General features: G+C 42.2%; 1 protein-coding gene across 1 annotated transcript; it reads left to right on the top strand.

The window, feature by feature from the left end:
• The first annotated feature begins 2,173 nt into the window (after positions 1–2,173).
• DBNDD1 (dysbindin domain containing 1) lies at positions 2,174–12,139 on the top strand. Its single transcript, XM_075189084.1, has 4 exons — positions 2,174–2,432; positions 10,066–10,218; positions 10,548–10,688; positions 11,029–12,139. Exons 1-4 carry the CDS (start codon positions 2,402–2,404, stop codon positions 11,184–11,186), a joined length of 483 nt encoding a protein of 160 aa, XP_075045185.1. The 5' UTR covers positions 2,174–2,401; the 3' UTR covers positions 11,187–12,139.
• Positions 12,140–14,292: the final 2,153 nt, after the last annotated feature.

Below are 14,292 nucleotides of genomic sequence, written 5' to 3'. Positions count from 1 at the left end.
GTAGGGTCCAGCCACCTCAATTGTACAGTGCCCCAGGCTTGGAGGGGGAGGGGGTTCCAGGCACTAGGAACCCCCCCCCCCCCCCCTCGGTTTGCCTATGCCTCTCTGTAACACCTGTGTCATGGAATCAATCCACCTAAAATTGAAAATTAAGTTTTTGGTGGAATATGCTAACTTTAACCCAGCAAGCACATGATGACTTACCCGGTGTCCAATGTCCATGCTGTCTCCGACATCTGGTGGTTCCCATCAACGGATCAGGTGCCCAGGTAAGAATCCCTCTGGGATTGGTTTTAATTTAGGAAATTCCACCCCCAAAAATTTCTGAAACTGAGTTTAACCCTGTCATTTGATTACCAGATCTGTACACGTTCATATAAAGAACATCGGCGATTTGCAAAAAACGGAGTGAAATACATTTACCCCCTTGTCTCATCACTATACTTATAATGGGACATGGTCTAGTTATCATCTTCATTGTTTCTTTATAAGACGTCACAGATTCTGCCTCATCGGCATACAGATACATGAATACATATAAGTATAACAACAAATACAACAAATTAAGCATAATAGCAGCCGTATGGTACAAAAAGCCAAGTATGTGTAATGCTTGAGCAATTACAGGTAACACAAAAACAAGTACGAATTCTGTAAGTATTGCACCTGTGCTCCCCCTGTGATTAAGAAGGTTGCTTGGTTATATAAACCCCTGAGTCTCACACAATCTGTGCCCACGCTACAGGTTAACCTGGTATGCAAAAGAGCTTCAAGATTATCTTGTTTGGTTGCTAGATTTGCAGGATGTTTGCCGTTCCTAGCCTTCATCTTGCCTTTGTGTTTTGGGTTGTCTTGTCATCTGTCTCTGCTCCAGTGGGATCTACCGCTCAACTAGACACAGTGAAGATCCCTAGGCCTGTTGGATTTCCGTATTCAGTGCTCCATACAATTTGAGGAATAACCTAGAAACTTTGTGTCCATGCTAAAGTAGAATACATTACTTTGTTGCTCTCCAGAGAGGTCCTAGTTTGGGTATCACCTCCCTGGGAAAAGAGATCCTTTACTGTTTAATGCTGCTTCTTTCCTAGCTTCATTCTGGAAGGTTTTTGATGAACCTGGGGAACTGTTCTCAGACCCAGACAGTCCTCTGGCTGCCTAAGATGAGATAGTAGGACAATCGGTTAATATGTCATTCAGTTCCACACCTTAGCTCTTCAGACCAGCTTGATTAATAATGGACTCATTATGGACTAATGTATCTCATTATATTATACTCAAAGCCTTGGGCCTACTTGTTCTTGACCTTCTGTAACTTGCCAACGTTTGATTAGAATCTTGGTCAGATTCTCTCTTGGGCCCTTCTTGCTCTATAAGTGCTTAATTTCAGAAAAGCCTTTAAGCCCTATCCACTCAACATTTACTGAAAGTCATTGTGCAGATGGCCTCTCATCCCTGAGACCGCCAGGTAAATGACAAACAGGGCACTATTGTTAATCCACAATATATTCGTTCTCCTACTTCAGTCAATTTTATGGCAAATGTCATAAAATAAATGATTTGTTGATAAACACAAGAAGGAGCCTGACGATGAAGAACAATGTTTATCCACAAAACATATTAGACTAGGGCATATTTATCATTTTTTGCCTCATTACCTGACCGATTCTTGCAGCGTCATGCTTTTAAATATTCACAAAATCCTTTGTGGCTCGTGCACAATAATTTACAAGTAGAGCACACTATCATTGTTCCCTATATACTGAAGTTTAAACACTCATCTTTAATAAATGTTAATTTACCAGATAAGACATTGAGAGCAACATTCATTAACTAGAATAATGACTACCGGACTGCTGGTCAATTTTAAAACCCAGCATAATAAAATTCAAGGGACAAATCTTCAAAAGCCCTAGAAATCAGAGACAGTTTGGTAAGTATGTATTGTATAAGGCAATATTAGTTCTTCTCCATACTAGAAGGGACATATTTTGTAGTTTATAGTATAGTCAGGTATATTTCACCGCAAAGATCTGCAGAATCCAACTCAGATGGGAGTTCACGTCTGTAGTCCACCTCACACTAGTCTGGGCTCCTGGCCAATGTCTCCTACACACACAGACCCACACACACACACACACACACACACACACACACACACACACACACACACGGCTCTGACACTCTGAGACATCCCTCCCCTCACTGCTTCTCACTCCCTCTGTCTTCTCATTTGCAATGCAGGGCTCACTTATCACCGAGCCTCTCAAGCTGAGGATGTGTGTCTGTGCTGCAGATCCCCCAGCCTGCTGCTTGCTGCAGGGAGTAGGTTGCTGATGCTGCCCTCTGTCCAGTCTCTTCCTGCTCAGCTGAAGGAGGGTGCAGCCCCTGGATCAGTGTCTGGATGGAGCCCCAGCAAGGGCCTGGTCCCTCAGGTAAGTGCCAGGCTACGTGCGGATGGGTGCACGGTCCCTTCTCCAGCGTCAATGCTGAAATCTGAAGGGTGTGAGTTGTGAGGATGTATGATGAGTTCTTTGTGGGCAAAGTGAGGTTTGGAAAGTGGGGAGTGAGGGCTGGGATGCTTGATGTAGATGTGGACACTTTGCAGACTGTCAGTACCGCATTGCACAGAGAATAGTAATAACTAACATCACACTGTGCATAAAGATGTGTGTCTGTGATAATGCTATGTGATATAAACTGGCTTCTCTTTACCGGTGTATAACACAAAGAGCATAAGGAATACATATATTAGCTGTAATATTAAGTTGCTTTCATCCGTTCTTCCCTGGTCCTTCTCATGCGTTTCTTCCTAATATGATATTCTGATATCCTGATATTTAAGTTGGATATATAATGTTACTCCTGGACGTGTGGATCTCAAAGGCTTTCCATGAATTAGTTCTTTATTGGCGAGCACAGAGGGAGAAAAGGTCTTCTGCAATCACTTGCTGGAAACAAGGAGATTTTATGAATATTTTGTAAGAGTCCCAACAGTCTCTAGAAACCACAATTCAGGCTGCAGTGTTGGTAGGAGAAGGGAGAGGGGGGTTAGAGTATATAGGGGAAAAAAAACAGTATCTGGGAATGTTGAGTATTTCTTGTCTATGAGCAACAAGACAGCTGCAGAAAAATGTCATGTTTATAGTATGAGCAAAGAGATTATGATACTGTTTGGTAACAGAGACAGCGACATACAGTACACTGCGAATGTGACATCCAGACACAAAAAGTCCCCGGGCGTTTGGGTTAAGTTTGCAAAGCTCTATAAGCCGTTTATGTAATCCCTGGAGCAAAGCCTGTTAGGCATCGGTTGAGGTCGAGAGGCGGGTGAGGGGAGGGCAACTATGGGGGGTACAAACCAGGCTGCTATTAAACACCCTCCTCCTCCTCCTTCATTGTCTGCCATTAATAAAAGTAAACCATGGATGCAAAATTAGTGCTTAAAAAGTGGAGTAAAAACTAGTCAGATATGATGCACAAAGTTTAATTGACATAATTACTCTGCTTGGATGGGCTAAATGATGGGATTCAGTAATGTTTTCCAGCTCCAATCATGACAGCAGAAGCAAACTCCTCATCAGGAAGCTCAGCCTGGTGATGCCAATGGCAACAGATTGGAGTCTCTAGAGAGTGGCACGCTTTGAGTCTCATGGCATTTATTCCAAACAACACTTCTCTCTGGGGAGTGTAGTGGTGGGTGAGGAGGAGGGGCTCAGAGCTGCAACTCTAAATCACAATAAATGCCTGGTGTCTAATGCTGTAATAAGTCAGCTCATAGGATCAACCGTACGATGAATAATCACGATATATCAGGAGTGGGTTTCAATGTTGTGTAGGATGCTAAATAAAAACCTAATTTTAACACCGAATCAGGGAACTGGTCAGAGCTTTTGAGATACATAAGTAAATAATAAAAGAATAAATAAAATTCACTGGAGAGTCATGCCACCCCGCCCCATTACATAGCAGTAGTTGCCATGCCACATACCACCATCCCTGCACTGACCCGCACTAAATTGTAAGCTCTGGCAAGCAGGGCCGTCTTTCCTCGTGTTTTCCAGTCTACACTATCTCCTATTTACCTCCGCACCCTTGAAACCCACCTACTGCCCGATCCCTAAGTCTCAGCTCTCAAGGCTTTTAGTCCTGTTTCTCATGCCCACACTCCCGTGCACAGGTTTGCTACACGCTGATATGCTCCCTGTTTCACCACACCCCTCGTACTCTGCAACTCATTACCGTCTGCTCATTGTTCATCTGTGGTTGTGCTCCCATGTTATTTAACTCATTGCTATTTGTTCATTGTTTCATTTTGTAGTTTGCTATAACTTTCTCTCCTAGTAATTTTGCAGGTTTTAATGTCATTTTATAGTTTTATTTAATTTTGTCACTTTTATACTTATGTTGTTTTGTCATTTTTTATGTATGTTCTAACCCCCTATGTACGGTGCTGAGCAGTGTCGGACTGGGGCATGAAGGGCCCACCGGAGAATGCAACACTAGGGGCCCACCAAAGGGGGTGTGGTCAGCCATCATAGAGGCGGAACCAGACACTAGAGGGGGAGTGGTCAGTCCACGAAAGACAGCTAGCACCTTAGTGTAGTGAAACTACAAGCCCCAGCATGCTTTGCCAATATATAGCAGCTTATTGCTGTAAGGATATGCTGGGACTTGTAGTTTCACAACACCTGGAGTACCACAAGTTAGCCAAGCCTGCACTAGACTCAGAACATTTGACAGACTGTCCTACCTGTTGTTGTCACTATTACCACCTGTGGCTGCTGGTTTCTTTAGTTGCGGCTTGTCTGGATCCAGGAATGTTGAGGGCCCTATTTGGAAAAAATAATGGGTACATTTAGAAATGCCAACCATCCCTGTCATTTAATCAACAGCACCCACATTCAATTATAGACCCAAACCACCTCAGCATTAAAGGTCCCATCACCCCCTCCCATAGTGTTCTCTGTGCAGCCCCCCCTCACTAGAGTTTAGTATAGTCAGCCACCCTATAGTTTAGTATAGATAGGCAGCCCCCCTATGCCACATAGTAGTGCCCCCAAAACAATGCTATGCCACACGGTAGTGCCCACAATGTTACGCCACGCAAGTGTCCCCGATTCATATTATGCCTGCAATAGTCCTCTCAATTCACACACATTTTATATATATATATATATATATATATATATATATATATACATATATATATATATATATAAATATATACCGGTGTATATATATATATATATATATATATATATATATATATATATATATATATTGAGAACAGATGTTTATGGGATGGGCGCAAATCAGGGGGGAAGTGGGACACACAAGGATACAAACATACGCACCTATTTGGACTGTAATGTGTATCTAATACTGGGTGTGTGTAATGATCAACAAAGCTAAATTAATATCAAAACCAATACTAATAACATTGTAATCCAGTGTTATCAAGATACAAAACTGTAATACATAAATGATTTTTTAGCACAAACAATATAAACAACTGGTTAAAGTATACTTACCCAAAAGTTGATTGGTGCAGCCTCTCTGATCTTCTCCCTTCAGCGGCGCGGGAACATCAGCTGACAGGGTGAGTGGGCGGGTCACATGATCGCAGCTGCGATCACATGTGAAAGGTGAAAGATGACTGGCTGTCAGTGACAGCCAGTCATCCGCAGCAGCGGGGACGCCGGAGAGGAATGCGAGCACCCTGGTGTGAACAACGGGCCTCCAGGTAAGCTCCGCCCACATCTAAAAGGGGGTGTGGCCATAAGGTAGCCGGGCCTACCGGTAATTTTACCTGTAGTCCTGTGGGCCAGTCCGACGCTGGTGCTGAGGAACCCAGGTAGTTACTCCAGTGGTAAGGTGGAGGCTGTGGAAAATGTCTGGCAATGGTGTGAGGTCAAGTCTGTGTAGTGTGTGTCTGGGGGTTAGGGTCCAAAGTGGAGTGGTTGGTCATAAAATATTCCTTGTAAAATGACTTTTTTTTTTTTTTTTTGCAATGGGCTTATATCAAAACTTACTCATCCCCTCCCCATTTCTTAAAATGGCCCCAGGGTGAAATGAGGAACCTCAGGAGCTTTGCATCTATGGTGGATTTTCTCAGTGTGTTGCCTTCAAAAACTGCCCACATCCTGCAAACCCATTCACACAGAGGGTGGTCATAACATTGTACTCAATGGCGCTGAGGGGGGGAGGGGGGTAGTTGGCACAAAGATCTGGGCCCGGTCCTACCTGCGTAGTGGGAGGAGTCACCAACTCCTCTGGCCTATCCCCTATGTTGTTGTACCCCGGCCCGAAATTTCCCTATTAGAGATATTGGGCCTGATTCATTAAGGAAAGTTAAGCAAAAAGTTGAGTAAGTTTTCTTACTCAAGTTTTCTGGACAAAACCATGTTGCAATGCAAAGGGAGCAAATTAGTTTATTTTCTTTTGCACATAAGGAAAATACTGGCTGTTTTTTCATCTAGCACACACATACTTGATAGCTTATTTGTACTTATTTGATACTGAAATTTAAAGTTGATCTAAGACATGCTATATCCCAAATATAAATCTGCCATCACATTTTAAATTTACCTCTCCCTCCAATGCAACATGGTTTTGCCTTACTTACTTACTTTTGCTTAACTTTCCTTAATAAATCAGGCCCATTATCACCTATGTGATGCCAGCCTTAGGGCTGCCTGACACAGGTGAATATTTATTCAAATTAAGTTGTAGAAAATTCCATGAGCATTAATACACTCTCCAGCATGAGTTATTTGTAGAGAATAATAAAATAGCTGGATCCTTACATGTGTTTACTGTGTGACATGCAGCTGGATAACATTTACTGTGTGGGTTTCTAATATTCCAACAAATTTGCATTCAACTGCATCTTCCAAAAACAAAGTAAGTATGGTGATCTCAATAAACAGCATTCATGGGGAGGACACTATAAAACACTAGAGCACAAATGTATTGAAAAATGCTTGTCTTCAGATAAGATGATGTTTTTGAGACTATATAAAGGGATAATCCCAGCTACAACTAGAAAAACAGTTTTCAATGGAATAATAATATTACGTTATTGATAAGATCATCCTTCCTGCTTAGACATCCTTTTTCAAACTAATAGTGGGGTTGGCAATGTCTCTACTCTGTGAACTTCTGTCTGAATAAGTACTTAATTCCACCCAAAACTAAAAATTCAGATGATAAAGATGCCCTTATAAACTAACATTAAGGATTGGATTGTAAAACTGAGGGCTATTTTTAGCTGTTTATAGCGAGTGTCTTACTTTTCCGCTTTTACAGCGTCTTTCATGTTATATTGATTTTTTAATAGTATCTATGGTGCAAGTATATAGTTTTAAGATCTTTTACTGCTTGCATTATAAAAAACATGGATAGCACAGGCTAAATGAGTACTAGTTAGCTACACATTGAGTCATTTTGTGTGTGTATTCCCTGAACAGATAGGTCCCAGGGGTGTTAAATCGTGGTTGCACTTCTGGTTGGTGTTTTCAGTGCACCCTTCCCAGATCAGATATGACTTGGCTTGTCACACGGATTGGATGTGTTCTTCAGCCTCCAAGGGTAAACCCAGGAGATCCCCTGCCTCTCTCGGCCATCATATATATATATATATATATATATATATATATAGGCTATCTACAGTTCATGGGTTAATGTAGTAGGCATTGCTATCAGTGCTGCAGTTTCAGGAAGTCGCTATGTGCGTCTTTCAGGCATGCAGGAAGCAGCAGGGTTCATATGTGGAACCAACTGTATCAATGAGAATACAGAGATTTGCTAGAAAGCAGTAACACCATTAAGGCACTACATGGCCAACTGTCATGAGCCTCTGGCTCCTTAAGAAAAAATATCTGTTATTTACTAAGTACAAATATGCCATAACGCATAGCACACCATCAAACATTTGCTTTCAGTAAAGGTCTTTTAGGGAGTGCAGTGGAAGAGTCTCTCAACTGGTGTCACAAAAGTCTTTTTTTGGACCATGTACCTATTTAAACAGAAATGTGTATGGATTTGAGTTTCGAAATATAGAGTGAGTAGACTCTGCAGGGGATGATGGGAGGATCTGAATGTGGGATAGAAGCAATGGTGAATCAAACAACAGGCAAGGTCTGCAAAACCAGCATTCATTTTGTTTTGCATAATATGTTACTCAGTGGTGGAAGTGGGGTGTATACAGTGGTATGCCATACCGCCACTTCTCCTACTGCTATTATTGGGAGATAACCAGTGGTGGAAGTGGGGTGTATACAGTGGTATGCCATACCGCCACTTTTCCTACTGCTATTATTGGGAGATAACCAGTGTTGGAAGCTGGCTGGTATACGGAGGTATGCCATACCGCCACTTCTCCTGCTGCCTTCATTGTAACACTACCACAATCCAGTCACTTACGTTTGCTATACCACCACCTCTAAATTTCCACTTCGCCCAACGGTGTTACTTAAATGATCCATAAGAGGTGCAGTATGTACATATTGTAAGGTGTCTCTAATTTTACAAGGTACACAAGGCTTTTTACCTGCTCCATGGCCTGCACTGTATGTGGAAGAAATCAGTACTTATCAAGTCATTTTAATTAAGTACGCTGCAAGTAAAAGGCAAATGCAGAAATATATGCGCATATAAATCAACCAAGTATTTACGTCAATTCAATTACTTGGCTCTTAATCAAGGAAGCCCAATATTGCTTTACTGTTAGGAATCATAAATTATTATTGGGAGAAACCATGAGATGGGAGAAAGGGATATTGTGTTTCTATACAGCACTGCACCCTATAAGTCCTCTTCTTTGGAATTGATCCTGAATGTCTAATAGCCATAGACTAATCAATACTATTTTCTGTTTTGCTGCAGTAAACATTGTGTTAGTGACTCAATATCACATGTATATCAAAACAACCATTGGACATCTATAGATCAAGATGCTTTGAATGGATTTCTATTTAAAAAATATAAAAATACACATTTGAAAGACCACTGTTACAGTGGTCAGAAATAATGCCCCTCTAAATGTTCTTTCCATATAAAGTACTTCTTGACGGTGCAAATGGTGTTACATTGAAAGTATAGACCAACGCCTGGATTCCGCATTGCAAGCACAAGTCCTTTTTAATGGAGAAAACTATTCTATGGGTTCGTGCTAAACAAGTATCACTCCTATCGCCCCCAAATGACATCCATTTAATAGGCAGTCCTGCAAAGTACAGTTTGCTCACCGGGGGGTAAATGTATGAACCTCCGAATTCTTCATCTCCGGCGAGTTCAGCGTCTTCAGCGCCTAAATTTAAAGCGGCGCTGCCTTGTAAAGGGAAACTTCCCTTTACAAGGCAGTGCCGCTTTAAATTTAAGCGCTGAAGACGCTGAGCTCGCCGGAGATGAAGAATCCGGAGGTTCATACATTTACCCCCGGATCCCCAAAATATAAAGTGTAAAAACCGGCTTGTAGGAAAAGGAGAGAATGTGTAATGGTGTTCTCTGTATTAGACGGGATTTCCACCTTATGGGGTGTTTCACACAACCTCCCATCTTCAGCAGACCAGTACATCACCACTAGAGGTCCCTCTACTGGAACTGCCTCTGTCTGTGCATTGTATTTGCGCCCCCCCCCATTTCATTTCTGCTGGAGAGTTGCAGGAATTCTGTAGGAAAATCCCAGGAAGGGAGGCATCCAGTGTACGAGACTTTGGTTTGGGAGCATGCACACCCCAGTCTTTGTAACTTAGCTCTAACCATGTTATAGGATATAGTATACATGACTTTGGATGTTACAATATGCCTTTTTGTATTGGACCAGTTTATATTTTAAGTTTAGTGATCTGAAATACTGTGCAGTGTAAAGAGAGAGTGTACGTCTGGTCTGTGATGTTATACTTAAAGAATACGACTGATGGATGGATGTGAGAATATAACAGAAAACTGGTGTACCACTAGTCAGCCGGCAGTATATAATGCCATTTCTAACCTGTGTCCATTAAGTTTTGTGCCACTGTAAGTATAGTTCCTTATATTCCACTTTCTGTGTACTGTGTGCAGAACAGACCAGAGAATCCCAGAGCACAACCAACTTGCCCTCTAACACACCTACTGAGGTGACTGTAGAGGAACCTCAACAATCGCAGGTGGGAGACCAGGAAACCGGAGTTCTGGCACCTAGTTCTGGACTTCTACAGGTCACAGAAAGAAGACGTGAGTACCTCCATCCAGGACGCATAAAAACATTGGCATAGATTTATATTTAAGTTCCTTTTCTTCTTTATCCACTTCTGACGCCATCAATCTATTTGACCTGCTCCCCAATATTAGTTATTGATCATATGTTAATTAACAGCTCATCGATAAATGGGAAGATGTCTGGTGAACCTTTTTAGCAAGGGAGACACTGAGCTGGATAATATAGAAGAAATTGTAGAGTTTGTGACTCCGTTTTTAGAGCTTATTTAAAATGTCATATTTCCACAGGAATTCCTTCATCTCCATAGACCATTATCAGACCATGACCTGTTTTGTCCCTGTAGAGCCGCTCAGCAGTGTCTCCTCTCTCGAAGTGCACTTTGACCTCCTGGACCTGACAGAACTCACAGATATGTCCGACCAGGAATTGGCCGAAGTGTTTGCAGACTCTGATGATGAAAACCCACACAACGAGCCTCCTCCAGGTATGGGAGCATCCCAATAAATAAAAAGAATTATGTATTCAGAAATGAGGAAGCGTAGACGGAGTAGAGAGCTGTGGAATTGGGAAAAGGGGGGGATTAATGACCAAACTTTCCAGGTAATACAATATGTAACCCTAAGCTAATGAACTTTGAAATAAAGTAGAGTGTGTGTGCGTCCTGAATGCACAAAGTCTTATTTCATGACCTTGTTTTTCAAGAAAGGACAAGGATAGGTGACGGAGACACCCAAGATAATGTTGTGTACTCGGGTTTCTGCAATTAGAGATAATGTATTGGGGAATTCCTTCTTCTTCTCTGATGCATTTTATTTCACGTTCAGGTTTGCAATTACCTCCCCTCCCTCGTGCTGGATATCTACGTTCTCCGTCCTGGACCAGGACCCGAGCAGAAAGGGAGAAAAAACATCTCAGTGACTCTGAACTGCAAGGAGGCCTGCTGGACACGTTCCTCACTGCAGAGAGATCCAAAGAGAATTAAAAGCCTTTTACCCCACACATATTGGTCCATAATGCCCTCTTATCACCCATATCAGGGACTGGACCACAGAAAGTGCCAAGACCATAGCTCTCGAAACTGCATTAACCACACCGACTCAAGAGGGACCTTCTGGTCCCTGTTGGGCTGATAGACTGGACCTGCTGACCACATGCATTAGAGTACAGGTCCAGAGACTTCCTCATAGTACTTTCTTGCAGTAGAAGAACATTTCCGTAGTGGAGCTGTGACGAAAAACAACAGCTCATGCCATCTCATAGAGTAAAACTTCAAGTAACATTGACGCAAGAATGAAGAGACTTGGTAGAACCACAAAACGTGCTGAGAATCTGAGACGTTGTTATAGTAACAGTTGTGAAATGAGTGGTGTGCTGCCCTCACAATCTACCTGGTGCTTGAAGATTCACATATCCTCAATGGACACATGACCCTCTGTGGCAGCACTACAAGATCTGGCGTTACGTCACCCCCTCTCCAGAGACTTGGGAGGGGCACATTGTAGGACTTGCAGTTTCGGGACAGTTTTCAATGAATATAACGTCCTTCATAAGCACAGAATGTCCCCTGCAGCCTTAAACACACCTCATCTACCACACCTTCGTGGCCTAATTGGGTCACAGACTTGCCACATAACCCTATGAAGCACTTTGATGGGGGAAATGCGGTGCATAAACCCATATTTATCAGTTAGTTCTCACATCATCTTGACGAAGCCACACTACGATGTGTATTCCAAAGTTCAGGTGACCACTTTTGTTTCGTTACTATGGTGACACTTTTGCACTTTAAATCACATGATGTGGCTGCACCCCACAGCATTGGGATTCTCCCTCTAAGCCCCCGTGAGGGGTTTCTGGCACTTACAAGATAATTGTAGTTATGGATAATTCTGTTGCTTGCAACATAATGCATTAAATTCTTCCTGAACCACATAATCTGTTAGAGTCCGGTGATTCCCTAAATAAACCACAACAGAATTCTGCAATCTTAGTAATGATCACTCATCAGATAACTTCTATAAAGTGGAGGCTCTGGGCATGTTAATGGTATATGATCATCCCTGTCCTCCAGCACATATAGGCTAGTGCATAGATAGGACTATAGTCCAAATAGATTTTCTTCCCTGGCCAATCTGGAACACAGGTAGAAGTTTGATGCTATAGCTTTCCCTGGAACCAGGACACGAATCTTGCAAATACTGCTTGAACTCCCTCGACCGTGCTGGAGATGCGGAGACAGGGGCAGGCTGAGCTAGGGGGGCAGGGGAAGCCGGGTCCATAGTGGGCTACCTGCATTTTTCCCTTTAAAATGTTCCTGCTGAGCCAAGTCTCACCCACCCACCTCCATCTAAAATTTGCCAGCCAGTCAGCCCTGTGCGGAGCTCCCTTGTAAGATCCAAACAGTTGTCAATGAGCTGTGTGCACTGCCAATGGCTCCTAATTTAACAGGTCTCACTGATCAGCTACACACCACACATTGACATCTGAATATAAAAGATTTTATTTTACATTATATTTTATATATTTTAATATTTATTCCACCAAACTGCTGCCTCCACTGTAAGGGACTCAGTGCTTCTTTAATAAAGAGGCAGAGGGGAGATTTGCTCACCAGGCAGGAAACATTAAACTGTCTTATGAACATAAAATAGAAGAGCACGTAATTCTATCTCAGCCCCCTGGAGTCATAATTTATGTGTTTAATACAACATTTTGAGCCACTTTATGCTCATTTTTTAAGGTACAACCTAATACTTAGGCTGGGTACACACTATACAAAATTTCTCCAGATGCAATATCCTTAATGGTTTTACCAACGTATGAAAGCCGCTATCAGCATGTCGATTCCTGTGTACACACGATACATGTTTTACAAGATTTACCTTCAGATCTGTGCTGTTCATCTGTCATAACCATTGGTTGAAAACATGGTGACTCTGCACACTCCATAGAGATCTATGGACACTGCTGGTCCTGAGTGCATACACACTGCAGGATTGGAAGGACATCGTTCCATCGTTGAACGACATTTTTAGTCCGGTTTAAAAATCGAATGAAACGTCACGATGTGCTTTCGTTCATCATTGGAGCGAACACACTAATGCGATATCAGGCGGAACGGTCATTTATCGTGTTAGTGGCCTGATAATCGGCTGGAAACCCTGTAGTGTAATGTAACCCAGCTAAAAGCCCTAATCCAAGCCTGAGTTGAACTTATGACCCCAGTGCTGTGAGGCAGAAGAGCTAACCACTGAGCCACCGTGCTTCCCCATTATAGACCTTTTGTTGTCAGCATTCCATCTTACTCTGTCGGTGGTTAGTGATTACCTGTTTATAGAAATATCAATTATTAATATTCATCACAATCTATGGGCATGCAAAAGACACAACAGAAGTAAATACCAAAAGAAGATTTTTCACTGGACACGAATACGACAAGATAATAGCTTGGGTCTCTGTGGGATGAATAACTATATTCATCCCACAGACGGATTCCTGCTCCGCTATACTAAAGGGTACATCACATCACACTGTGACCTGATGCTTATTACAGATCCCGAGCTGCTGTGCTGTATACTTAGTAATAAATTGGCTCTTGAGACACCTTATTTCTTCATCAGCAGGTTCCTAAATAGGCTATCACTTTCGGATCCAAATTTAGCTTCCTTAAATTAAGCTATCCAGGTCGTTTCTGTCCCCAGGGAACTGTAAATAAATGGAAAATCCTATCTCCTATATATTCAATACAGGACAGAATCTTTTTGGTAAAGGTAAAATCTCCACATCCTGTACATTTCACATTTACATACAAAGATTATTTTTAATTCTCTCTATCATTAGAAAAATGTTCTGGAATACCGAGATTAAAACAGTGAATCATTAACCCAATATCAAATAATGAGACACAAAGGGGCGAGATTCAATTGAGCGAGATGTGACGCTGGACATCACCCCGATGCCCGGCTGCGCACATTGTCAGCTATTACGGTATAGAATCTCTCTCAAATTTCCTCACCTCTCTAATATTTGGCAAAGTTAAACCATTAGTTTCAGAGCAGGTGTTTAATCTGGACTGGCTTGATGCCAAA

Source organism: Mixophyes fleayi, chromosome 10 (genome assembly GCF_038048845.1).
Source record: "Mixophyes fleayi isolate aMixFle1 chromosome 10, aMixFle1.hap1, whole genome shotgun sequence".
NCBI classification, from domain to species: domain Eukaryota; kingdom Metazoa; phylum Chordata; class Amphibia; order Anura; family Limnodynastidae; genus Mixophyes; species Mixophyes fleayi.
Note: the sequence above shows the minus strand (reverse complement) of the source record. Positions and strands in the feature narration are given on the sequence as shown.

Bases quoted from the DNA above. Each gene is read 5' to 3' on its own strand.
- DBNDD1 (XM_075189084.1), top strand. From the start codon at position 2,402: ATGGAGCCCCAGCAAGGGCCTGGTCCCTCAG. The intron at 2,433-10,065 runs GTAAGTGCCAGG...TACTGTGTGCAG, and splicing joins GCAAGGGCCTGGTCCCTCAG to AACAGACCAGAGAATCCCAG. The intron at 10,689-11,028 runs GTATGGGAGCAT...TTTCACGTTCAG, and splicing joins ACACAACGAGCCTCCTCCAG to GTTTGCAATTACCTCCCCTC.